At 33.1% G+C, this 27,826-nt stretch overlaps 2 protein-coding genes and 1 pseudogene across 31 annotated transcripts; 1 reads left to right on the forward strand and 2 right to left on the reverse strand.

Moving 5' to 3' along the window:
- Positions 1 to 770: 770 nt before the first annotated feature.
- Positions 771 to 5,995, forward strand: LOC137823035 (putative inactive receptor kinase At5g58300). Of its 29 annotated transcripts, none has more exons than XM_068628136.2 (5): positions 924 to 1,235; positions 1,755 to 1,810; positions 2,670 to 2,757; positions 3,135 to 4,553; positions 5,144 to 5,995. In XM_068628136.2, the coding sequence occupies exons 4-5, from the start codon at positions 3,248 to 3,250 to the stop codon at positions 5,758 to 5,760; spliced, it is 1,923 nt and encodes a 640-aa protein (XP_068484237.2). In that variant the 5' UTR covers positions 924 to 1,235; positions 1,755 to 1,810; positions 2,670 to 2,757; positions 3,135 to 3,247; the 3' UTR covers positions 5,761 to 5,995. The 29 variants fall into 29 exon arrangements, with proteins under 29 accessions (XP_068484220.2, XP_068484234.2, XP_068484237.2 ...); XM_068628114.2 differs by having other exon boundaries at positions 948 to 1,571; positions 3,129 to 4,553; XM_068628129.2 differs by having other exon boundaries at positions 948 to 1,571.
- Positions 5,996 to 9,761: 3,766 nt separating this feature from the next.
- On the reverse strand, positions 9,762 to 10,427 carry LOC137822191 (uncharacterized; annotated as a pseudogene).
- A 12,877-nt stretch (positions 10,428 to 23,304) lies between these two features.
- On the reverse strand, positions 23,305 to 26,062 carry LOC137820901 (methylesterase 17). 2 transcript variants are annotated; one of them, XM_068625223.2, is made up of 4 exons: positions 25,642 to 26,062; positions 25,382 to 25,522; positions 24,169 to 24,303; positions 23,305 to 23,735 (listed from the first exon to the last, which is right to left on the reverse strand). In XM_068625223.2, the coding sequence occupies exons 1-4, from the start codon at positions 25,915 to 25,917 to the stop codon at positions 23,439 to 23,441; spliced, it is 849 nt and encodes a 282-aa protein (XP_068481324.1). In that variant the 5' UTR covers positions 25,918 to 26,062; the 3' UTR covers positions 23,305 to 23,438. The 2 variants fall into 2 exon arrangements, with proteins under 2 accessions (XP_068481324.1, XP_090151275.1); XM_090295149.1 differs by having other exon boundaries at positions 23,305 to 23,764; positions 25,642 to 25,949.
- Between the last annotated feature and the right edge of the window lie 1,764 nt (positions 26,063 to 27,826).

The following is a 27,826-nucleotide window of genomic DNA, read 5'->3' on the forward strand; positions in this document are numbered from 1 at the left end:
GGATGAAGGAAGAACCCGGTGATGTGGCAATCACATGGGTTAATTAATTTTGTCTTGTAAGAATAATAAATTTTATCGAAATTACAAATTTTAATCAAAATCTCATTTTATTTAATAAGCCCGGACTTCTTTTGTAATTATCAATATATTAGTATGTTAAAAAATGTATGGTTAGCAGTTTTCTGTAATAGAATAAGCAAAATATATCATCACTAATGCTTTATTTAAAGCAGTTGTACAAACTCTAATCCGAAATTACTGATTAAACTACTTGGTTGATCCATATACACTAACACTAGTTGATGCCTGCACTATTAGATTTTAAAGATCATCGGTGATGTGTGCAATGTAAAATTTGTGTCTATCATAAAAATTCTCTCTTAAATACCCATTTATTCAAAGTCGAAACAGATATGTTGACATGTGATGAGTTATGAGTGACAGCCAACCTATATCTTAAATAGCATTAAGATTAGTGTGGAAGGGTGGAATGGAAAGGATTTGAAATGCTTCACTAACAGCCAACTACCTTCTTCGTGTTTTTATGGGTAACTCATTACACGGTTGGCCCCATTATGGTCTAGTCTCTCTCACAAACATAGCCAATATGTGCCAATTTTAAATGTTTAGTTTCTGTTCACACCTTTTTCCTATTCCTACTTCATCAATGAATGCTCGTCTTTTTCTTACATCTCTTTAGTCAAACCACAATAGCAAACACTTTGGAACATGACAATAAGTAATCATCAAAATTCATAATCAAATGGACTGTAATGGATTTTCATAACAAGTTAACAATGGCCAGTTTTTATCTGATTCTCATTCCCACACTTAAGTGCCCACCATGTTGCCCTGTTGTTTTAATTAATTAATGCTCATGGGGGACCATTTTGATGTTGAATAAGAATTCAAAACAGGAAATTATCCCAAATCACTTTCCTCTTCTTGAACCTGTAATTACTCCTTCAAGAAACGTTTCCAAGTCAATCATAACCACTGGGGGAAGTCCTTCCTTCCTCCTAGTTTTGACAAAGAGTATTGGCTCATACCCCTGCCAAAAAATTATGTCCCCTACCATGTCTGAGGGAGTTGGAGTACTCTGAAAGTTTTGACTGTTGAGAGAAATAGAAGAGTTAATATCTATGGGGCAGTTAGATTTTTAAAGTACTCTATTATACTACGGTTCTTAAGTAGTTTTCTGAGTGGCATGTCAGCAAATCCTTATTTATGCCCCGGTGATCTTTGTACTTCTTTTTCATACGATTAAATCTACAAAATCCATGCATTGTTCCTTTTATGTTGGGCCGTTTTCAACAGCAGCTGGTGGATATTAATGTACTAGTACTATAGTTAGTTAGATACACAAGGCTTTCTGGTTAACTCATTATTGCTGTCATTGTATAGTGAGTAGGAAATTTTTTTTTTCTTCTTCCGTTTTTTCATCAAGACATATTCAGCAACCCTCTTTTTTTCTGTGTGTGAATCTCTTGAAAAGAGAAGAAATCATACTCTTATTATTGGTAACACTGTAATGCCAAGTCTAATGCCACCAACTCCAACTGTGCTGAGTTGTAAGTAACTTTAAGCGAAACTCAGCTCCCTCCCAATTTTAAAGTTACAAGTCATACTAGATTTGTAAGCACAAAAATAGTCAAGTACTATTGCCCTCCATTTCACACAGTGTTCTTTGCTTTACTAATTAACTTGCTTTCTTCTTGATCTCGATGATATTTCCTAACTCATTTTTCGTGCAGTGATGCTTCACTATGTGATGTGTTCTCAGCCTCCCAGAACTGAATTTCGTGCCGAGGTAGCATCTCTCACTTCCTTCTAACTCCATCTAGAATACTTGCAGTCATTAACTTGGAACACTTAACATGACATGACATTATCCATGATTAAAGATAGATGAATTCCCGTTACTACTGATGCTCATAACATAACTGTTCTCGGGTCTTGATCCCTATAAAGTTTTTATCCTTCTTTATAATTGAAGTTTTGAATCTTTTTCTGGTTATATATGTCTTACAAACTGGAGAATTTTTCTAGAGTGAACTCTATGTCTTCATTTCCTTCATTTTTAATGTTTTAATTAATTGGGACGATGGACAATTGTTTTGTTTTGTTTGCTATAAGTGGAGGAGGAATCAGCAAATTGTTTTTGTTGAGATGTTGATGCTATGTTAGCTTTGAGTTTTTATTACAACACTTGACCCATCTGTTTCTCTTTAATTATCCTTTGTTTCTGTACGTGTCAAAATCTGGTTCATCAAGTATTGTTCTGTGCTTCAAAAAACCCTTTCTGCAGTATTCACTGACCAGATAAGGTGGCAAAAATGAGAAATCAACACCAATGATTTATGTTGATCTTTTATAAATTATGAGAATGCGGTCTACTTTAGGTAAAGAATGCTTTTTCTTTGTAAAGTACAACGGAGAATCAAACTTTTACTTTTTCTTTTTGAGTTCTATTTTTTCTTGGATTCTTAACTATCACAATGCCCTTTGTATTTTTTTCACTTCTCCCTTCTTGGTTGTTTCTGAAACTTATGAGCACCGATTTGTGAGGCAATTTCTTTATTCTTGGTCAAAAATGCATTTTAGCCCCCCCATTATTTAAAGTTCAGAGGCAAACCTTTTGGCTTTTTACTTTTTCTTTTTAAATGGAGGAGTCAGCATAACACTTCAAGTATTGAAAGAAAGAAAATGCCTCAACTGATGCATTTGATAGAAGGCAGTTCCCTTCCTTTGTAAATGGTAAGCAGGCATGAATGACACTGTTATTTTTGTTTTATTTTTTTTCTTCTCTGCAAAAGCTGCAATAAGTGATGTTTTCAGTTTTCTGCATAAACAGGAAACTTGTCGTACTATAATTCAAATTTTCTGATATAGAACTTAGCTCAAACTTTTTTAATTCAACCCTCTATAATTTCTAAATTCATAATATGTTCTTCCTACTCCTTTCATCCTGTAAATTAAACAGTTCCTGTGTGTGTGCTACTACAACTTAAAAGTTAAAATATCACTGATTTTAGGCTAGGTTCATGTAATCATGCTTACCCAAATGATTCCATTTGTCTGAAAAAGAATTAGTCAATTTGAACTGTGACCATATTGTACTTTCTTAGCTACAGGATCAGCCAACAACTTGCTGCAACTTCCAAAGCCAGACTAGGAGAGAATGAAGAACAGTTAAGCTCAGAAGCCGGAACCATCACTTGCCTTGATTTTGCATCAAACAATAACCATGAAGTTGCAGTTCTCTATTGTTGGACTTATTCTATTAGGCTCCACACTGTCTCTGTGTGGCCTGATAGTAGCTGACTTGAAGTCTGACCAACAAGCTCTGTTGGAATTTGCTTCAAGTGTCCCACATGCCCCAAGGCTCAACTGGAAGAATGACTCTGCTTCAATTTGCACCTCGTGGGTTGGTGTGACATGCAACTCAAATGGCACACGTGTCATAGGCCTTCATCTTCCAGGAATGGGATTCAGTGGGACCATTCAAGAGAGCAGCATAGGAAAACTAGATGCTCTTAGGGTCCTGAGTCTTCATTCCAATGGCCTTAGAGGAAATCTTCCTTCTAACATCCTCTCCATTCCTTCACTCCAATTTGTATACCTTCAGCACAATAGCTTCTCTGGCGCAATTCCTTCTCCTGTGTCCCCTAAACTCTTTGCGTTGGATATTTCCTTCAACTCCTTTTCTGGCAGCATCCCACCTGCATTTCAGAATCTGAGAAGACTCACTTGGTTGTATCTCCAAAACAATTCCATATCTGGGGCTATTCCTGATTTCAACCTTCCAAGGCTCAAACATTTGAACTTGAGTTACAATAACTTGAATGGCTCAATTCCAAATTCCATAAAGACATTCCCTTATTCCTCTTTTGTCGGGAACTCTCTCTTATGTGGGCCACCACTAAATGATTGCTCTACAATCTCCCCTTCTCCGTCTGCTTCCACTGATGATTACCAGCCACTCACTCCACCAACCGCCCAAAACCAAAAGGGTACCAACCATAAGAAAAGCTTTGGCCTGGCTACTGTCCTTGCTCTAGTCATTGGGGTCTTAGCCGTCCTCTCTCTACTAGTTGTAGCAATCTGTGTGTTCTGTTTGAAGAGGAAGAAAAACAGTAAAAGCAGTGGTGGCATACTGAAAGGAAAGGCTTCATGCGCTGGAAAGACAGAGGTTTCAAAGAGTTTCGGGAGTGGGGTGCAAGGGGCTGAGAAAAACAAACTATTTTTCTTTGAAGGTTCCTCTTCTAGCTTTGACCTTGAGGATTTGCTGAAGGCTTCAGCTGAAGTTCTTGGAAAAGGAAGTTATGGAACAGCATACAAGGCTGTTTTGGAGGAGGGAACAACAGTGGTAGTCAAAAGGTTGAAAGAAGTTGTGGTTGGAAAGAAGGAGTTTGAGCAGCATTTGGAGATTGTGGGGAGATTTGGAAGCCACCCAAATGTGATGCCCCTAAGAGCTTATTACTATTCCAAAGATGAAAAACTTATGGTTTACAATTACATGCCAGGTGGAAGCTTGTTTTTCTTGTTGCACGGTACGTTCTACGTGATGACAAAACTCTTCTCATTTTCTTCAAAACTAACATGTCTAATGATTCTACATGCACCTCTCAGTTTTAACTAAACTATGATAAATCAACTTTACTTAGTATCAATCATTGTTCATTAAATTCAAATAGGAACTGAAACTGACAATGGCACTATAACCAACTTGTCTCCACGATTTCATGGGTGATTTCATGCCAATATGGTTTAATATTACTATAACATTGACTCTTGATATTAAAATTTCTCATCAATGCATGTTTTTATCTGTAGCCTCTCTGGTAAGTGGTAGAAATCATATGAGTTTAATATCTAGCACTCTCGCTACCTATAACAAATAATCACTGTTAAAACTTTAAAGTGATCTAAAGTTGACAAATTCTCAGTAGTTTATAATTAGATAATAGTATACAGTAACTTTTACACTGTTGTCGGTGCAAACACTTCAAAATTATGTCTTTAACTCCATGCTAGAGTTACTGATTGAACTAAAACTAGTTGTCACATCCACAACTTCTCAACATCAATAGTAACACTATTATATCTTTGGTTTCCCTGCCTCTGGTATTGCAAACAACAGGAAACAAAGGTGCAGGAAGAACCCCACTAGACTGGGATTCCAGAGTGAAGATTGTGCATGGAGCTGCGAAGGGAATTGCTTTCATCCACTCCGAGGGAGGTCCAAAATTCACACATGGCAACATCAAGTCAAACAATGTGCTCATAAGCCAAGAACTAGAAGGCTGCATCTCTGATGTTGGATTGCCACCTCTAATGAACACCCCAGCAACCATGTCTAGAAGCAATGGCTATAGAGCTCCAGAAGTCACTGACTCAAAGAAGATCACTCAGAAGTCTGATGTATACAGCTTTGGTGTGGTGCTGCTTGAAATGCTGACAGGGAAGACCCCTCTGAGGTATCCAGGGTATGAGGATGTGGTTGATCTTCCAAGGTGGGTGAGATCTGTTGTTAGGGAGGAATGGACTGCAGAAGTGTTTGATGAGGAGCTTCTGAGAGGGAAATATGTTGAAGAAGAAATGGTGCAGATGCTTCAGATTGCATTAGCATGTGTGGCTAAGGGGTCAGAAAATAGGCCTAGAATGGATGAAGTTGCTAGAGTGATTGAGGAAATTAAGCATCCTGAATTGAAGAACAGGCCATCCTCTGAGTCTGAGTCAAATGTGCACACACCATGATGAGTCTTTTCATCTTTTCCTGCCAACCGTGTTTGAGAGGGAGAGTAATAAAATCTCAAGAAAATGGGGTATTCTCATCTTTTGTTTTGTCCTCAATTAATAAGCATGTTTCATTGTAAAATACTACTCATGTTTTTATTCATGTTTCACATTATTTGTTATGAAAGATTTGGATATTTATTTAGTAAAGGGTGTTAAACATATAATTTTCATTATTTATGCATTTAGTTTGGTATGTTTGTGTTAAGTTTTTGCTAGGCACCTTCTATTCATTGCCTAATAGCAACTCCAACAACAGTATCTTGCACAGTTAAGAACCAGTTCTTGTTAGGTTTCACTACGAGCTATGATTCAAACAAAAAGGAAACAGTAGATGAAGGTGGAGATAATGAATGGGAGAGGGAAGGAAGAGGGGAAAGGATGAATAAAAAATACTAAAATCCTAAAAAAAAGTGGTAATATAGATAAATTGTGGGGTCTATTTAAAATAAGATAAGAACTTAGATTAACTGTTTAGGGAATAAAAATTAGATTGTATTGTTAAATCTTAAGTGACAATGAAGAATCCATTAAAAGTGGTTAAGTACAGCTGGATATTCTAATACCCCTTTAGAATGTATAATAATTAAAAAATATATACCAATTCATATAATATCTATATTTGAATCTTATTATGTGCTTTTCATTTCATGTATTTTTTTTTAAATACCAAAATGTATATTCTAAAACTTACAAACTGGTTTGTACATTCTGCTATACAATCTGAATTCTGATATAAGTGCCTGAATATACATTTTGATATTAAAAAATAAAAGTATATATCATAAAAATAAAATTAAAAAATTAGTATAAAAGCATATAGAACTCACCACAGGTAACTTTGACCACCTTCTACCATCACCTACAATCATCGCTTACAGTTACAAACATCGAAGTGAAGGAGAGAGCTCAAAGGAAGAAGAAGACAAAAACCCTCAAAATAGAGGTTAAAGGTATATTTGTCATTTTCAAATTATATGGAGGTACAGGAAGGAGACATTGTGGTGCAAAGAGAATTTGCTTTATTTATCTTTCCAAATATCTGAATGAGAGATGCCAATAATTTTATGGACCATCTACCATAGGCTGGCGAACTCATTCTGCATCCTCTGTATTTTTCTTTCTGCACTCCCATATTTTAAGAAAATATTTAAATTATTCTTAGATATTTTTTATTATAAAATGTAAAATTCATATAATTTCTAAATTATAGAATTAAAAAATTAAAATTTATGATTTTTTTTTTATATTTCAGATTGTACAATTAAAATATAAAATTTGTATTTTAGAATATATAATTTAAAACACAATTTATATTTTGAATTTTACAATTTTAAAAATGCAAAATGAAAAATTTACATTTTAGATTATAAAAAAAAATAAAAATTTGTTATAAAATTTGAAATATTGAAATTTACATTCAGCCATTTAATGGATTATGCTTATTTTACACTGAATAGGCACACAAAGAAACATGTTTATTACATAACATAATATAATAATAATTATTGGTATAATTTAATATTTTATTAAAACTAATTAAGAAAATTTTATAAATATATCAGTTTACAGGTTTTTAAAATTTCATTATATCAATTAAATTTCTTACAATTTTTTCCTTTGATTCATATAACTTAATTTTTTTCAAATTAGTTCTTTTTTAAGTGTTGTTCAAATAATAATTTTCAATGTATTACATGCACATTTGGAGTCTCTTTTTCCTATTTTTATTTGTGTCTTGAATCTATGTATGTTTTTTATTAAAAACTTGTGATTGATTTAGGCTGGTCAAGTTGTTTTCTTTGTGTTAGTGAGGGTTGCTTGATTTTGAGAGGATTTAAGCGCTAGGAGTTCATGTTTTATTATTTGTTGGTTTGGTTGGGGTTGTCTGTTTGGTAAATAGACATAGACATTTTGTTGAGTGTTTTTTTTTACGCTATATATTAAGGTTGGTTCACCCCTAAAGTGGACCATATTTTATTTTTTTTTGGTAAAAAAAACATGCACATGAGTTTGGAAGGGCTTTACTTACTCCTCTTATAATCTCTTATAATGTATTTACATAAGTTTCACCATGTAGAATGTATTTCTCCACTCCCTTATTGAATTTCAAGCACAATCTCCATTTGAGTCTCACCGAATCTCACTCACTACAGTTTATTTCTAACATTAATAATAATTGTTGTAACATCCCTAATTTTACTCATATTTGCTAATATATTATGCATGCAACATCTAATTAACAGATAAACATATATTTTTTTTCTCATATTTGTATCTCAAAATATATATCCCTCTTCATAGGAATTTAATATATACATCCAAAAAGATTAAAAACAAAACAAAGCAAAGCATTCAATTTAAAACTATCTAATCCTTCTGCTGCTCACTGAGGAGCTCTATTACCTGCAATCTCATCTGCTCTCGTGGAAATACACGATCATCACAGTTAGAGAAACAACACAACCAAATAACAGGGTAAGCTAGTCATATAAGACAAAATTCTATAAAATTTCACTTTGAAATAAAAAAAAACATAAATCATAAGTCTCATACAAATTCTATATTCATCTTTCACATGTCAGAATTCCACTGACTCATATAACATAGACACTTGACTCTACTTTCGGAAGACTCGTGCGTTGACTTAGACTCAGAGATCGGCACCTGTCATACTATATCACTGTGAAATCCACACAGCTATGCGCATATATAATCTCAATATCATCTCTCTCCTAGTATGACAGGGTTAACACATATAACAGGTCAAGTTAGTTATCTTTCAAACAACTTACCCATTCATATGAACCTCCTTCGACTCTCACCACCTGAATAACTTCATCTATATGATTCCATTATCTCAGTAGAGTCAGAATATCTCCTTCTAGACGAATCCCTAGTCAATGCACATCCTAAACAATCTTAACACAGTATTTTCTTTCCTGAAAATACTATGTCTTGATCTTACTTTCACATCATTGCACACTTCTTTTAACACATCAATACACCATACAATCATAACATATAATTTAACTTTCTAATAATCCAAATATATCCAAAAAATTATTTAACAATAGTAATCTAAAATAAACTATGCTAAAATAATAAAAATAGCAATATTCATATATGTATACAAAATTTTGGTTTGAAAGAAAATATTTTAGGTTGATTGAAATCACACCAGAGAGCACCCAGAAATTTTGATTTGAACGAAAATATTTTAGGTTGATCGAAAACACACCAGAGAGCACCCAGAAATTTTGGTTTGAACGAGAATAATTTAGGTTGATCGAAATCACACCAGAGAGCATCCAAATTAACAAAGTCCCTGCTATAGCTAAAATTACTCTAATCAACATCAACAACCAATACTCAACAACATTATAATTGTATAACAACAACCATATATCCAATTTCACCTTCAAATCTTCTAGCCTAGTGTTCTATTGGAAATTAAGGCTAGCTTCCCTTACCTGAAAATTAGAAGATATTCACTAAGAGCTCCAAAACCACCAAGAACCCAAAGGTAACTTAACCTGTAACATAGAGTCCTAATAAAAAATCTAACTATATCACTAAGACCCTGAGCTAACAGAGATTAACCCTGAATCTAAAAGGGTCACATGCAAGCAAGGAAGAAAACAACCTAACAAGTTTCAAATTTGACTCAAAGAGAAGAGCAAAAATGAACTTACTCTATCAGAGATTCTGATCGGACAGTCTTGTAGTACTCACTGCCAGGAGTCTGATGGTGGACTCTGATCGTCGAACAGATGAACGAGGAAGTCAGAATTGTAGAGAGAAGGGAGAGGAAATGAAAAGAAATTTCTAGAGAGATGGTGGTTCTTTTTAAAATGAAACCTGAATATCTGAATTTCTATTTATATGCCCTTTTCATTTAAAATTATTCAGGAGTCATTTAAAATATACCACTTCTACTCTAAAATAATTTTTCTAGATCCTTACATTCTCCCCAACAAGAAAAAAATTTCGTCCACGAAAATTGACTTACCAGAAAAGAGATAGGGATAGGTTTCCCTAATGGTTTCTTCTAATTCCCAAGTGGAATCACCAGATCTATCTTCCCAGACCACCTTCACCATACTAATGCTCTTGCCCCTGAGCTGTTTACTCTGTTGATCTTCAATCCTAACTGGTTTTGCTTCAAAAGACAAGTTATCCTTGATCTGCACATTATCCACTTCCAACACGTGATTAGGGTCTGGAATATACTTTCTTAGCTGTGATACATGAAAGACATTGTGCAGGTTTGCTAAATGAGGAGGTAGAGCAATCTCATAAGCCACTGGACCTATCTTCCTTAAGATTTGATATGGTCCAATAAACTTAGGAGATAACTTCCTTGATCTGATAGCTCATCCCACACCCTTGGTTGGTGTCACTCTCATGAATACATGGTCTCCAGCTACAAACTCCAAAGGTTTTCTCCTCTTATCTGCATAAGATTTCTGCCTACTTTGAGAAGCTTTCATTTTGTCTTGTATCTGCTTCACTTTCTCAGTGGTCTGTTGAATTAACTCTGGCCCAACCAAAACTATTTCACCATCCTGATACCAACATAAAGGAGTTCTACACTTCCTCCCATATAGAGCTTCATATGGTGTCATCCCAATACTAGCATGATAACTATTATTATAAGTGAACTCCACTAGAGGTAACATCTCATCCCAACTTCCCAGATGATCCAAAATACATGTCCTTAACAGATCTTCTAAAGACTGGATTGTTCTCTCAGACTGTCCATCTGTTTGAGGATGATATGCAGAGCTCATTCTCAACCTAGTTCCCAAAGAGTCTTGCAGAGTTTGCCAAAACTGTGAAGTAAACCTGGGATCTCTATCCGAAACAATACTGGAAAGCACCCCATGCAATCTCACAATCTCTCTGATGTACAACTGTGCCAACTTGGCCATAGATATCCTTAAATTAACTGAAAGAAAATGAACACTCTTTGTCAGCCGATCAACTATTACCCAGATTGCATCATGACCCCTTACTGATCTTGGTAAATGAGTAACAAAATCCATAACAATGCTATCCCATTTCCACTCAGGAATATCCAACTGCTGTAACAAACCACGAGGTCTCTGATGCTCTACTTTTGCCTTCTGACATGTCAAGCAAGTACTAACATACTGAGCTATTTCTTTCTTCATGCCTGACCACCAAAAGGACTCCTTCAAATCTTGGTACATCTTATTCATACCGGGATGTAGACTAAGATGACTCTTATGACCCTCTTCTAGGATCATTCTCTTCAGCTCTTCATTTTTAGGTATGCAAATCCTGCCATTAAATCTCAAGATCTCATCTTTTCCCATCACAAAGTCCTTAACTTGATTTGTACCTTGTAACTCCACAATACGCTTCAGACTAGGATCCTCTAACTGTTTTTCCTTTATTATTCCAAGGAAATCATTAGTTATAGTTAACTTACTACAACTAATATGATTAACATGGAATTTCACTCCCAAATTTAAATCCCTGAACTGCTCAATCAATTTCTGCTCCTCAATCATCATAGCTGACACTTGTATTGACTTTCTACTCAAAGCATCTGCAACTACATTAGCCTTCCCTGGATGATACATCAGTTGAAAATCATAATCCTTCAGAAATTCCATCCATCTTCTTTGTCTCATATTCAACTCTTTTTGATCAAACAAATATTTTAAACTTTTATGGTCACTGAACACCTGAAATTGAGCTCCATACAAATAATGCCTCCAAATTTTCAAAGCAAACACTACGGCTGCCAACTCTAAGTCATGAGTAGGATAGTTTCTCTCATGAACTTTAAGTTGCCTTGAAGCATATGCAACTGCTCTTTTCTCTTGCATCAATACACAACTCAAACCCTGATAGGAAGCATCACAGTAAACCTCAAAAGGTTTTCCTGTATCAGGAATCACTAACACCGGAGCACTAGTTAACCTTTTCTTCAGCTCTATGAAACTCTGCTCACATCTGTCAATCCAAGCAAAAGGTTGATCTTTGCGAGTTAACAGTGTCAAAGGAGCTACTACTCTAGAAAAATCTTCAATGAACCTCCAATAGTAGCCAGCTAGACCCACAAAACTTCTTATCTCAGTGACTGTCTTAGGGTGTTCCCACTGAAGTACTGCCTCCACCTTGGCTGGATCCACTGAGATCCCCTGAGCTGATATTACATGCTCTAAGAAATTGACTTCCTCCAGCCAAAACTCACACTTAGAGAACTTAGCATATAATTGTTTTTCCCTCAAAATTTCCAACACTATCTTCAGATGTTCTTCATGTTCTTCCTCGGTCCTTGAATAAATAAGTATGTCGTCTATAAATACTACAACAAACTTATCCAAGAAAGGACGAAAAATTCTATTCATGTAATCCATGAAAAGTGTTGGAGCATTTGTTACTCCAAACGGCATCACCACATACTCATAGTGTCCATAACGAGACCTAAAAGTTGTCTTCTGAACATCTTCAGCTTTTACTAAAATCTGATGGTATCCAGATCTTAGATCAATCTTTGAGAACACTGAGGCTCCATGTAACTTATCAATCAAATCATCAATTCTGGGCAGAGGATACTTGTTCTTGATGGTCAACTTATTCAACTGCCGGTAATCCACACACAACCGCGACCCTCCATCCTTCTTTTTAACTAGAAGCACTGGAGCCCCCCATGGAGATACACTGAGCCTGATGAATTGTTTCTCCAATAAGTCTTCAACTTGCTTCTTTAGTTCAATTAATTCAGCTGGGGCCATTCTGTAAGGTCCCATTGACACTGGTCCAGCTCCAGGTACCAAATCAATAGAGAATTCTACTTCTCTCTTGGGAGGTAATCCAGGTATTTCTTCTGGAAATACATCCATGAAATCATTCACCACATGTATACTACTTATTTCTTTATCATTCTTAACTCCCATCTGAGTTAAGATTACAAAGCACCTTGATCCTTCTTTCAATTCTGACCACACATGTTGAGCAGACATCACATATGACTCCTTGGAATCTGAAAATACTATTTTCTGTTGACTACAATCTATGAGAATGTGATTGGCAGATAGCCAATCCATTCCTAGAATAACATCCAGGTCCTGAAGAGGTAGAAAAATCAAATTTATTTTGAACTTGCGTCCCTCTACTATTACTGGACATTCTAAGCAAACTGTAGAGGTCAATACTTTTCCTGATGTAGGTGTAGAGACCAGCAGTTCAAACGACAACTCTTTCACTAAAAGACCCAACTCATCTACACACAAACTTGATACAAAAGAATGTGTCGCTCCTGAATCAAACAAAACTTTAACACATCTACCAGCTATATAACATAGACCTTGTACCAAGTTACGTGACTGAGATGCTTCAGCTCCTGACATAGCAAAAACTCTCCCTGTTGCCTGAGGTCTACTGCCTTCACTCCTAAATTGTTGAAAACTGCTTGATGGAGTCATCTTATTCTTGTTAGGACAATCTCTAGCAAAATGTCCCATCTTTTGGCATGTAAAACATCTTTTCTCTGGAGTTCCCTTGGTGCACATATTGGTGGTATGTGGTCCACCACAATGGAAACATCTAGGTTTCCATGATTGTTGCTGCTGAAACTGGGGTGGAGCTGCTCCTGTCCTATGCTGTGGAGGTCTAGCATAAGGCTTGTGTGGTTGATGTTGTACCTTGGCCTTCCCACCAGAAGACCCTCCTGGGTGTGATCTCATTACCCTGGAATCACCTTTTTCCAAGGTCTCCACCATCTTCGCCTTCTCCACTAAGGCAGGAAACTCCCTGATGCACATAGGTGATATAGTCTTCTTCAACTCATGTTTTAAACCTTCTTCAAACTTCCTACACTTCCAAGCCTCAGAGGTAGCTTGGGTGTAGAATCTTGCTAGATACTCAAACCTAGCAGCATAAGCATTCACTGACATCTTTCCTTGTTCCAACTTGAGAAATTCAGCTTCCTTTGCAAACCTTGCACTATCTGAAAAATATTTCTCCAGAAACTTCACTCTAAAACACTCCCAGTTCAAAACTTCAGCTTTGGCTTCCATCATTTGTTGAGCTCCCATCCACCAGAACTCTACTTCTCCAGACAACAAATATGTAGCAAAAACCAATTTCTTATCCTCAGGGCAGGAGGTTGCTTTAAATATCTTCTCTAACTCCCTTATCCATTGGTCTGCTTGATCAGGAGTGGCATTCCCACTGAACTTAGGTGGGTTATGCCTCATAAACTCTGTCAGTCCCATCTGTTCCTGGGACAAACTGACATGGGAAGCTGTTGCAGCAGATCTAGCATTCTCCCAATGATGCATTGCTGCCTGGTGATTCTGAGCCATTGCCACATTTTGTTGTTGGATAGCATTTACCATCATCTCAATAGCCCTAGCAATCTGGTTCATCTCAGAAGAAGGTTGGGGAGGGGTAGGAGGTCTAGGAGCCATTCTATAAAACACACAAGAAAGATTCATGATAAATCTTTAGAATTTTAAACTATGTAGTTTTTACTAACAAACCAATTAAAGAACACAAAAACAACCCCATATTTGTATCTCAAAATATATATCCCTCTTCATAGGGATTAAATATATCATCCAAAAAGATTAAAAACAAAACAAAGCAAAGCATTCAATTTAAAACTATCTAATCCTTCTGCTGCTCACTGAGGAGCTTTATTACCTGCAATCTCATCTGCTCCCGTGGAAATACACGATCATCACAATTAGAGAAACAACACAACCAAATAACAGGCTAAGCTAGCCATATAAGACAAAATTCTATAAAATTTCACTTTGAAATAAAAAAAAACATAAATCATAAGTCTCATACAAATTCTCAAATCATCAAGTGTCATACAAATTCTATATTCATCTTTCACATGTCAGAATTCCACTGACTCATATAACATAGACACTTGACTCTACTTTCGGAAGACTCGTGCATTGACTTAGACTCAGAGATCGGCACCTGTCATACTATATCACTGTGAAATCCACACAGCTATGCGCATATATAATCTCAATATCATCTCTCTCCTAGTATGACAGGGTTAACTCATATAACAGGTCAAGTTAGTTATCTTTCAAACAACTTACCCATTCATATGAACCTCCTTCGACTCTCACCACCTGAATAACTTCATCTATATGATTCCATTATCTCAGTAGAGTCAGGATATCTCCTTCTAGACGAATCCCTAGTCAATGCACATCCTAAACAATCTTAACACGGTATTTTCTTTCCTGAAAATACTATGTCTTGATCTTACTTTCACATCATTGCACACTTCTTTTAACACATCAATACACCATACAATCATAACATATAATTTAACTTTCTAATAATCCAAATATATCCAAAAAATTATTTAACAATAGTAATCTAAAATAAACTATGCTAAAATAATAAAAATAGCAATATTCATATATGTATACAAAATTTTGGTTTGAACGAAAATATTTTAGGTTGATTGAAATCACACCAGAGAGCACCCAGAAATTTTGGTTTGAACGAAAATATTTTAGGTTGATCGAAATCACACCAGAGAGCACCTAGAAATTTTGGTTTGAACGAAAATATTTTAGGTTGATCGAAAACACACCAGAGAGCACCCAGAAATTTTGTTTTGAACGAAAATAATTTTAGGTTGATCGAAAACACACCAGAGAGCACCCAAAAATTTTGGTTTGAACGAAAATATTTTAGGTTGATAGAAAACACACCAAAGAGCACCCAGAAATTTTGGTTTGAACGAAAATAATTTAGGTTGATCGAAATCACACCAGAGAGCACCCAAATTAACAAAGTCCCTGCTATAGCTAAAATTACTCTAATCAACATCAACAACCAATACTCAACAACATTATAATTGTATAACAGCAACCATATATCCAATTTCACCTTCAAATCTTCTAGCCTAGTGTTCTATTGGAAATTAAGGCTAGTTTCCCTTACCTGAAAATTAGAAGATATTCACTAAGAGCTCCAAAACCACCAAGAACCCAAAGGTAACTTAACCTGTAACACAGAGTCCTAATAAAAAATCTAACTATATCACTAAGACCCTGAGCTTACTCTATCAGAGATTCTGATCGGGCAGTCTTGTAGTACTCACTGTCAGGAGTCTGATGGTGGACTCTGATCGTCGAACAGATGAACGAGGAAGTCAGAATTGTAGAGAGAAGGGAGAGGAAAGGAAAAGAACTTTCTAGAGAGATGGTGGTTCTTTTTAAAATGAAACCTGAATATTTGAAAATTTCTATTTATATGCCCTTTTCATTTAAAATTATTCATGAGTCATTTAAAATAAACCACTTCTACTCTAAAGTAATTTTTCTAGATCATTACAATTGTCAATGTCAATAACATATATAATAATTGTCAACAATAATAATGCTAAAAATAGACATAAATAATAATTGAAAATAATACCAAAGGTGTTCTTCGCAGTACCAAGTCAAAATTATTCTGTATATAAATTGATTTTTCTTGTAGTACTATACAAGATTATTAGTGACAACTAATGTATCACTATTGTCTTATATATTTGTGATATTGTTTTATTGTCACTATTACATAAAATTATTAGTGATAATTATTTTTGTCACAATAAAATTTAGTTTTAATGACATTTCAAATTATTGTCACAAGTATAATAGTAACAAGAGTACTAATGACAATTTAATTATTGTCACAAGATATTAATAGTGACATATTTATAATATTTAGTAATAAATATTTATATCATTTAAGTTATTTTTTTAATAAACTCTTAAATCAAAAGATAAAAAAAAACAAAATATATGATATTAAAATATTTTGTTTAAAACTATAAATGAAGATAAATTATTGTATAATAAAAAATATAAAAATTTAACAGAATATTCATGAAAAATGGTGAAAATGACATTTTTTCAGAATAGTAACAGAAAAAACTTAAAATATTTTATAAAATAATAAAAATGTACATATTATTATTATTTAGTTTGAAAATACAAAGATGGCATCATATTTTGTTACATGGCTTCTTATATTAGTTTCCAACAGTTCCAGCAAAGCTATATATGATGGACATTACACTCAGAGCACTGCATAGTTATGAAAATAGTTTCTGTATGAACAAATATTGGCATGTCACTGAATGATATCAGAATGACCCATCTCTCACATTCCATGCCAAACATACCACATGGATTCTGGAGCTAGTGGGTCCTAAGTTCAAATAACACACTCAAACAATTCATTTGTTGCTATATATATGTGTGGATATCCTGAGAGAAAAGTTTGTGTAAAATTGGTTAAACTAATGATTGTGCAATTAAGCAGCAGCTATAAATTATTGGGACATAAATTCTCATGCACAGAACATGTTCTCTTGATCACATCAAAAGGAATTTAAAAGAACATGTGTGGTGTCATGCATAATAGAACGTATAACAGAAGTTGATAAGGAGGACAGTAAGATTCCCTCGATAAATCCATTGTGATGTTACAGGAGGAAGCAAGCAATCCCAGAGACATGAACTTTGGTACTTTACCCATTTTTTTTCTTTTTCATTTCTCTGCAAATCCTTTGGCAAAAAGCAGGGTGATTAGTTTTAGATCACTTTTGTTTTCATTCCCACTCAACTTATGTTTGGGTCTGCTTGCAGCTACTGGCCCATCAACAGTCATGGAGTCAGCTAGTGGAATTACAGCATTAATATCACTCCTGGAATATGCCACTCATTTCAATTTATTCTCAATTTTATAACCATGAAATTACACGTTCTTCTTTTTCTTTTTACAAAACCAGAAGATGCTATATTGCCTAAATTCTTCAAGTTCTTCCTTCACTATGAAACTATATATCCCTAACATTATTTTGAATTTCGAGTCTTGCTTCTCTAAGTTGATCTAAAATTGAATTAATAGTATTAGAATAGAATTGAAAGTAAATTTTAAGTTTAACTTAATCTTATAAAGTTCATAAATACCGTCATTAATATATTATAAAATATTTTATTTTTAATGAAGATTTTTAATAAAATATTATGTATTGAACATTATTTTTTTAACTTATTTTAAAAAATGTTTCTTTCATGATATCTTTCTTCCTATATAATATTATATTTTATATTATTTTAGTAAGATTTTTTTTAACATGAGCAATGTCTCTTTCATCAACATCAACTTGATTTATTTTGTATTAAAAGGTCAACTAAAAAATTAATTCAACTAACAACGTTGAAAAAAATTCCATTCAATTTGAAATAATTTTGGTTAATATGAAGAAAAATTTATTATCAATATCAACTTAAAAAATCATAATCATCTTTAATAAAAAATAATTTTGACTAACATCGACCGAAAAATATCAATTTATATTTTTGAATTGTTAAATATTATTTAATATTAAAATATTTTTTATTCAAACAAAATGTTCGAAAAAATTGAATTAAAATAAATTTTAACTTTTAATAAATTGTTAATTATTATTCAAACATACTATAGTTTGGATAGAGAGTATAATTTCACTGCAAGAAAATCGCAAATTATATACGTATCAAAATTCGTATGTAAAGTGAACATTATATCAATCCGTATGTAACTTTGGCACCATGAAGCGGAAAGTAAAATTCTAAGGTAATGAACTTATTCTATTTATATATGAAGTTATGAAAAATATTTTATGGATTCAAGTTTGATAAATTAATCTCACATTAGTGTGGATATTATTGATTTTTTATTTTTGAAGAGAGGTAATATACACTTAACCTTATAATATATGAAACTATTTATTTATATGTGATCTAATAACAGTTTATATAACGGATGATATGATAAAACCAAATCGTTAGGATAACTCAACATTATAAAATCGATTTATAAGATGATAAGATTTTCATCTATTTATATACTATAAAATATTTTTATCTATATAGTTGACGTGAAATCTCTAATACTTACTTATTTATATATGAGTCTATATGGATTAACACACTAAGATTATGTTTTAAGTGACAATAATAGTTTATTAGTGTAGTAGAGGCGTAATTTTTGTAGAAGTTAAATCTTCTTAACCGAAAGTAATTAATATTTAAGAATTTGTTACTTTAATTTATTACTAATTAATCACTTTTAATTGGTATAACACATCAATAATGATTTTTAAAGAATTTTAAGATCATTGCTTGCTTGAGTGACACCAAAATAATCACTTGTTATAATTAACAAAAACTTTTTATCAACACTACGTTTTCCTTAGAGAGAATTCAAACTATGGTAAAGTTGTTTTTAACTTATTTAAGACACAAATACATAAATAAGTTAATTTTGATAGTAAAAATTGGTTGCAATATATTTTATATCTACATATAATTTTTTTCAATTTTGATTTTTGTAAAAATTATTATAGTCCTTATATATTATATATTCAATTTCATGTAATTTTTTTGAATAATTTTCCCAGCTAGTACAGGTACGAAAATACGTTTTTAGCACATTGTTGTCTTTATTTACATAAAATAGTATAGACTAAAATTTAATATTCCAAAATGTCAAATTCAGAGTTCTGTTTTGTGTTCCTGTTAATGTATAATTGGTTAGAATTTTATGTACAGAAAAGCCAAATTCTAGTCAATTTCTCAGTGTGATAGGGACAAAATAGAGGCCAGAATATTATTTTACACAATATGCCAGCTGGGGAAAATATTGGTATTTTTGTTATCTACCGCGCCACTGTAATAAACAAGGATTTTCTTACGGTAAATATGGAGGTCAATTAAAAAAAAAAATTCGTCAAACAAGATGGGTTTTAAAATATAAAAAAAATATTAGGTTATAATATATTTTATGATTGAACTTAGTTTTGTTAGTGCATGTTGGTCCAACTATAAGAAAATTATTATTTTTTAAATAATATATTATATTTGAATATTGTAAATGAAATAAAAATAAAAATGCAATATCTTTATTCATATTAGATTTACCTAATTTGACTTACACTAATTGAAATCTAAAATAAAATTTGAATACAGACAATAAAAGGAGGCTAAATTTATTTTTTTACCACTTTTTTTGAGTTATGTATGCGCTGGCTATAATGTTTTTATCATTTAACTATTTAAACTCTATTTCTTCTATTTACCCTTTTTACGAGGAGATTGTGTAGGGTTCCAAAAAACTATTAGGGTTATTATTATTATTATTATTATTTTAATTCTTGTATTTTTTTTATAAAATTAGTGTAATTTTTTTAAAAAAATTATTAAAATGAACAGATTTTTAAAATTTACAGAAATTAATAGACTTTGTTTGAGAAATATGGCTTCATGAATAAAAATCCTATTTTCAAAGCAGGAGTTCTACGTACGTTATTTTAAAATAACGTTGTATTTTGATTATATGACTTTGATTTTATATTTTTAATAAAGTCCTATAATTAATACATTATTTTGATTTTTAAATTATTTTTTATTTTGTCGAAAAATCGTCCTCTTAAGTCACAATGCCTTTTAAGTTGAAAGTTAGAAGAAGGGCATAGAACAAACTATTTTCTTTTTAGTTTTTGGACTGAACATCCTACAATTTACATTATTGAAATTCCACGTGAAAATCATCACGCACCTCATCTTTGATTTGTTTGCTTCTCCCTTTTCAATCTGCGTAAACAATAAAAAATAAATTAAATTTGTGTAACTTTGTGATTGGTAATCATTGAAAACATTAGTAAAAAGAATATAATTAGTTTTCATAATTGTATTCGCTATTATTTTCTTTTCTCCAATTGTTTAAGATTGAATCAGTTTATTATTGGTTTTATCAAATGTTAAGTTATCGTACGACATACTTAATATGAGTTTTTTTAAAGACATTAGTTGATATTCCATTTGATGAATATCCTTTGATGTATAGATTCATATGTGGTCTAAATGGTTTTTGTGTCCAAATTTTTCTATCCTGAAAGAGGGAGTGTAAAATAAAGCTTGATACATATTCTTTTTAAAGCCTTCAGCATAACCTTCAAGCCTAGTCATAACAAGATCAATTTTTTCTACCTTTAATCCTTCTTTAATATTTTACATCTTTTTTATTTCCTCTTGCAAATGTTTACACTTGCTTCAACATCTTTAAGTTTTCTCTTGATTTTTGTAGTAACTTCTAGACTTTTCTTCAGTAAACTTACATCGGCCTCTAAATTTTTTAACCTACCTTAACTTTGTGCGATCTTCAAATATTATTTTGTTAGTGAGAGGTCATGTTTGGTCCTTTCCTTCTCCCAACTTTGGCTCTTCTACTCCCACTCTTGGTTTTTCTTCTTTAACTCTTGAATCTTTACCATTGCTTAAGTGTTCTCGGTGACAGCACCCTTCCAATAGTGCAGTATGGCCATACACCTTGTCATCATAGTCTCGAAAGAGTCAAAGCACCTTATTGGACCGATAGCCTTAAGAAGCTCGATGTCATATGGATCAGGTAAATCTCCATCCCCAATTCGAACTTGGTTTGCTTTCATGTTAATATGCCATAGCAAATTTGAGTTTGATGTCAAGGTGGATACATGGTCAACTCGAGTTAGTGGACCTTCCGTACTTCATACTAGTAAACCCGATAGGATTTGCTTGTTCTTTTCAGAAGGAGAAAGAGGTCAAGGTATGAAAGGATTGACCCCACCTTACAAAGAAGAAAAACCCAACTATTTGAGTAAAGTTTACTAGGTGCCACATTCATGGCCAATAACATCCTACACTCAAAAAGGGACAAAAGAAAAGAAAACATTGAACTCAGATACAAAAATAAAATCCTCACCATTCAAGTTAGATTTCATGTATACCCTATCATCAGCATTACACGGTTCAACAACAATAAACTTAGAAAGGTTATTCGAACATATAGCAAAAGAAGAAACTAGTTCTTCCACCAGTTCTTTATAGGTGAGCTCAAAAGGGTAGGAGACAACTTTCCTGAGTGTCCAAAAGTACTTAGGGTCAAGAAATGAAGGGAATTTGTCCTTTCTTTTCCTTTTGGGCATGTTTGGCTTTAACCTACCTTGGGAGGAAGTTTTACGTTTGTCCGCTCTCAAGGGGCTGGCTACCATTATGGTGACCGACAACACAATCAGAACCATCGAACCGGAGGAAGGAAGAGAAATAACATTTTCTCCAATATCTACCTTTGGTGGGAAAGAGTCAATAAGACTCAGAGACGAATCTTCCTTTATGAGAGTGATTTTTTGTACTAACTAAAGGTTTATTTTCGGTGGAAGAATCATAAAATAAAGAAAAAGTCATTGGAAACATACGTCAAAGACGACGCAAATCTGAATAGAGATGACAACAAACAAAAGAAATAGTGAAAAGCTCTCACGAAGGCAGCACAACAAGGGGAAGATAAGGCAATAAAGGTAGGAACATTATATCTTAAGGCCACGTGGCATGAAAAAAGTGAAACATTAGTCGTTTAAGTGAATAACACTTTGTAAAATGCAATAACTCATAATTATGAATAAAATGCCCTCATAAATGCATATGGGGATTACCCCACCATTAACACATTTAGTTTATCATACATAGAGTATACCTCAATTAAGGGAATACTTTTATCATGATTAAGGTCTCAATGCATTGACCTTTAAGGTTGTGAAATGCAACCTTGAAAGTTTTCACTTATATTGAACTCAATGATTACTAAAGCTTGTTAACCCAAACAATGGTCACTTACACATCATTCATGGATTTTGAACTTGGAGAGCTTGTATAAGACCCTACTCCAAGATATTTGGAGATACAATTACTTGCTTCAATGAATTGAATATAAAACGATCAATGAATTCTAACAACTCAAAATGACGTGAAAATTGATTTTATTACATCAGATTAAATAGTCCAATAACTAGTAGCGACCTATGTTTGAATATTAACCTAGGTCCAAAAAACTATAAATATAACTTGATTATCCGGTGAATAATCCTTCAATCTCTTTCTTACTAAATACTTCTAAAATATAACTTTAGTTCTTACTAACTTAAACATAAAAAAAATCTTTTACAATGCCTTTGATGATTACATTTCAATTCGAATAATATCAACCTTCTCTATTTTAATATATATACTAAAGAAATTAAATAAAATAAATATTATTTTTCTTAATCCTACCAAACTAGTTGGTAAACAACAAATTTTAGTCATATATTTATTTAGTACGAACTTTTCAACATATTTACTAGTATGGTTATTTCATAAGAGTTATGTAACTCCATCTTATAAAGTAATCTGTAGTTAAAGAATGTTTCAACTTATGTATTTCGTATATTTTGAAAATAAATCTAAAATGATCCTTATACAATGTTGAAGTGTGTATTTAAGCGGAACTAAAATTAAAAAACCATTAGGATATGTAATCTACAATTATTTCTGACGAATACTTTTCTGTTATCTCCAACTGTTTTTATAAACCAGTATGTTCTTTATTTGAAACCATGATGTCTGAATTATAGATAAAATAAAGTATGGTCTCATATTGATCCAACAAGTATTGGGTGAAATAGATAGGATGATAATTTATACATTATTCATGATAATTACAAATAATGTATACATATATTGGTAAATTGAGTTCCCACAATGAAGAAAAAAAGCATGGAGGCGCAGTCCTCAAGCAGTAGCATGGAATCCAACGTCCAAAGCTGCAGCTTTTAGAAGCAAGCCAAAGAGAAGGAACGGGGAAGAGAAGAAGGGGCTATGGTCAGTGTCCAGTTCATACACAGTAGATGGTGGCCACTTCTTTATCATGGCTTCCTGTTGCTCTGCCTTCACCACATTGTCATGCCTTGTCCTTATGTACACGCGGGGCACCTTCTCCACTACTTCGCCACCATCCTCTCTGAACTGCGCACTCGTCAATGCCAGCACTGGCCCTGGCCTCAACAGCATCGAAGCCAAGGTTGAATCCTGGCCCATCATTCCACTATTCATTCCTTCTACATGCTCACAGTTAAACTATATATATATATACATATATGCTGCATGCACATGCCCACTTCATTTTTTTCACTTTGGGAAAACTACAAACATTTGGCCCAGGAAAATAATATTTGATAAAAGTTGTTTGCATTTGGAAGAATAATTCTGTGTTTTTCTTTTTTTCTTTTCAAAGGAATAGCCATAAATGGTCCTACATATGGCAAAGCTGAGGATGACATTAACACTAGGCCAAAGCATGTCATGTGGGGTACCCTATTCCCTAATGCCCCGAGAAAGTGACATACTGTTAAACAGGTACACTGCATGCAATTGCATTGCTACATAGTATAGCTTCAGCAATGTAGCATGTCCCTTCTTTTCATTTGTAGTTAGATATTAATTAATTATGATATTAATGTACCTCTTGAGGGCTCAAAGGGTAGATGATTCTGCGTTGAAATTCTTTCTTCACCAAAGCACTGGTTGGAGGCTTGTCATGTCCCAATCCGAATCCTAGCTCGTACACATCCCCATATTCAGATAAGTCAGGCACACCCTGCTTGTTACAAACCAGAGAAACTTTCTATTATATCTGCTATTTACCTGACACAGAAAAATTAGCTACTCTACTGTCATAATTAATTCTAGCAATTAGGCTCCTGAGTTTTGTTACTTTTCAATCATTAGGGGTACATTGAAAATTCGATATTACCAACATACAGTTTGGATCTATGGAAAAGAAAGCAAGAGATTTGGCAATTTCTTGTCTCCAAACAAAGATTGCTTATAATCATTAATACAAGGATTGCAATTTTATAGGAGTTTGGATATCGCACAATTATTGATGATAATTGATAAACCAGAGTAGGCACAGAAGGGAAGCTTTGAAGAGGTCGCTGTAATGATTTTGAATAAAGACAATTAGCTTTGTTTTGTTCGTACACACTCTAGTTCTAGGCTTTTATGAGATTGGGTTAGAGTTAGATTTGTTAAATAATAATTGGACATAATATAAAATAAACCAGAAACACCCCGGGTCAGAATGCCTACCCCTTTTACTGATCAATATTAAATTCCAAGTATTTCGTTGTCAAAGCCTGTAAAGGTGGTAATCTGAGTAGAGAAGGTCATTGACCAAATTAATAACTCTAATAGTGGATAAAAAATATGAATTTTCTCCTTTAGAAAGGAAAGAAAAGAGGGGATAACGTAAAATAGAGAAAAGAAAGGAAGTCCCAATTGAAAAAAAGTCCCTTTCATGCTGAACAAACAAACTCTCCTATTGCTAAACAGCTGCTGGTTTGTTTGCACATGGTGCTATCCTTGGGGGAAAACTGAGAGTAGGTATGTAGAAGCATGATTTAGTGAGCCTCAGAGTTGGCTAAGAACTAAAATCTACAATCTGTTTGTGAAGACAGTTGGCAACCAATTATTTCAACACAGCATCGGCATCATCCTTGCTGGAAACCTTCAAGATTCCAGACACCGATTCACCTCGAGCACAAATACTACCAAACTCCAATACCAAGAAAGAAACATACATATAGAAGAATGAACTCAAATTCAATCTTAAAAGATACCAATCTACAGATATAGAATAAGAACAGATGAGAAAGTTTATGAAAATGACTCACATCTTTAAGATCTTGATCAGTCAAGAATCCCAATTTGAGCATAGTAGCTGCCACATAAACAGCTAAACGGATCTTATTTGAAAACTTGTGACAGGCCTGCGTAATGTTCAACCCTCCAGCGCTGTGCCCCACCAAAATAACCTATAGCAACCACATGAGTGATGAGTTGTGATGGCACTCTATGGAATCACATATCCATATAACATAAGGTGGAGAAAGGGACATAAGGAAGGGGGCAGGGGGGGACCAATTAATACCACCTGTTCATTCTCAGGCAAAGCAGACATGAAATCCATTAGAGGTTTGTTATAATCATCAAAAGATAGCAAAGAATCTGCATCAGATTGATCAATTCCACCACTTTTCAGGTCTATGCATGACACCTTATAGCCAGAATTCTCCATAAGGCACCGGATTTTGTACCAGCACCAACCTCCCCCACCTAGGCCATGTACAAGCACAAAGTGCTGCTGCTTCAACCCAACTCCTTCTTCCCTCACTCCCTCAGGCATGCTTTTCTCTGCCTTCACTATCATTTTTCTTTCAACCTTGTTGCTCAGAACATATATATATATATATATATATATATATATATATATATATATATATGATAATAATAGTACGTGTTGAAGGGTCAGCACAAGTAGTGACGTTTATCTTTCTAACTTTCCTTCTTAATATTATTCCAATATTCAGAGGTTTATATATATATACACACACATAAAAGCACTCTTTAATATTAATATTAACATTTTTTAGAATTTCAATCTTCTGAGTACACCTTACGCCAGTGTTAAGCAAAAACGAGTTATGCTTCACAGATGTATGCAGACGTTTTCAAAGTTCTGATATGGATGGAAATAACCCCAAGAGGGAATTTTTTTATTATAAAAACTGATGGAGTAATATTTATTACGTTAAATGCAAAATGGTTTTCTTACGTTATTATTGGTATTATTTTTTTCTTTTATTTACTTTTTAAACCGTTTTTTAATAAACTTGAACTGGTATTTTAATAGACAGCAAATAATTTGAATATCATAAGAACGAGGTACAGAAACTTCATTACCATTTAATTAATTAAAATTAAGAAAAGGCAATAATACAAAGAAGATTTTAGCTTTGGAAATGGTGTTTCCTCCACGCAAGAATTTTTGTTTGTATTTTATTTACTGCATAATTATGAACTACGTTTGAGAGTGGAATCGGTCGCTCGTGACACATTAACTTCATTTGTTTGTTTTGGCATATACATTAATTTCTGTCATTAATCATCCATTTTATTGCTGTGACACATTGATTTGTTTTATTACCATCATATTTCTTTATTAGGATATTGCTGGCCGACATTATCCTTTCTTTTCTCATTAAATTTTATTATTGTAAATGTAAAACATTTTTTGGTTTTATTTGAAAATAAATTTTGCTGAAGAATTTCATAGACTAGTGAGTTTTTTCATTACAAGGGATAATGTGTTATTAACAAACCATTATGAAAGTGGGTCGTAAATGGGACATTAATTTTCTATCCATCAAAGCCACGTGGAATTAAGCACTACCATTAAAAATATTATGTAGAAGCTTCAAATTAATGCGAAAGTAATAATATTTTAAATTAAAAAAGAAATATTTTGCTTCACGATTTTCACCGATTGAAAAAAACTAAATGGCACACTATGAATGGATACGAAAGGTCAACCTCCGACAAAATCCCTGGCCATTAGGACTTTCGTAGGTAGGTTGAATTAATGTTTTATTTGATTGAAGAGAGGATCCGTTTGATGTAATTTGGGAAATAACTTAACAGAAAGTAAACAAGTTTAATTTAATTAAAAAATATTAAATTTGAGTAAAAAGTTGAATGTAGATGTAATTAACTGGATTGAATTAATGAAAATTAATAGATTCTTTGTTGTGTAAGCTTGAAGTTATTTTTCATGTATACTTTAAAATATTCTTTTTAAATATTACACAAGAAAATGACAATCAATTATTTTTTAAAATTTAATTATTAATTAAAAATATATTAATTGACAATAATAATTAAAAAATAAAGAATCCCCAAAAAATAAAATCATTTCAAAAAATCAAATGGAGGTAGATTTATCTTTTACACACAACATTCACAGATCCTTCACTTTTTTTCTGTAGCATATCTTACTTTATCACTTGTGAATTTTCCTACAACTCAAATCACTTGTACCAAATACTTACAATTATCACAAATCAACGTGAATGATTCAATACACATACTAGACTCCCTCAACCAAATACAACATAGATGAAAACTACTATTTTATTGCATTTAGTTAAATAAAAAATATAAATGTAAATTAAAATTTTATTTTTATTTTTATTTTTAAAGTTAATATGATCTTTTTATCATTATAACATAACAAGAAGGGATGAGTGTAATAAATTGAAGAAAGGTCAACATAGGAGCAC

This window comes from Phaseolus vulgaris, chromosome 9, assembly GCF_051622355.1.
Source record: "Phaseolus vulgaris cultivar YP4 chromosome 9, ASM5162235v1, whole genome shotgun sequence".
In the NCBI taxonomy this organism is placed as follows: domain Eukaryota; kingdom Viridiplantae; phylum Streptophyta; class Magnoliopsida; order Fabales; family Fabaceae; genus Phaseolus; species Phaseolus vulgaris.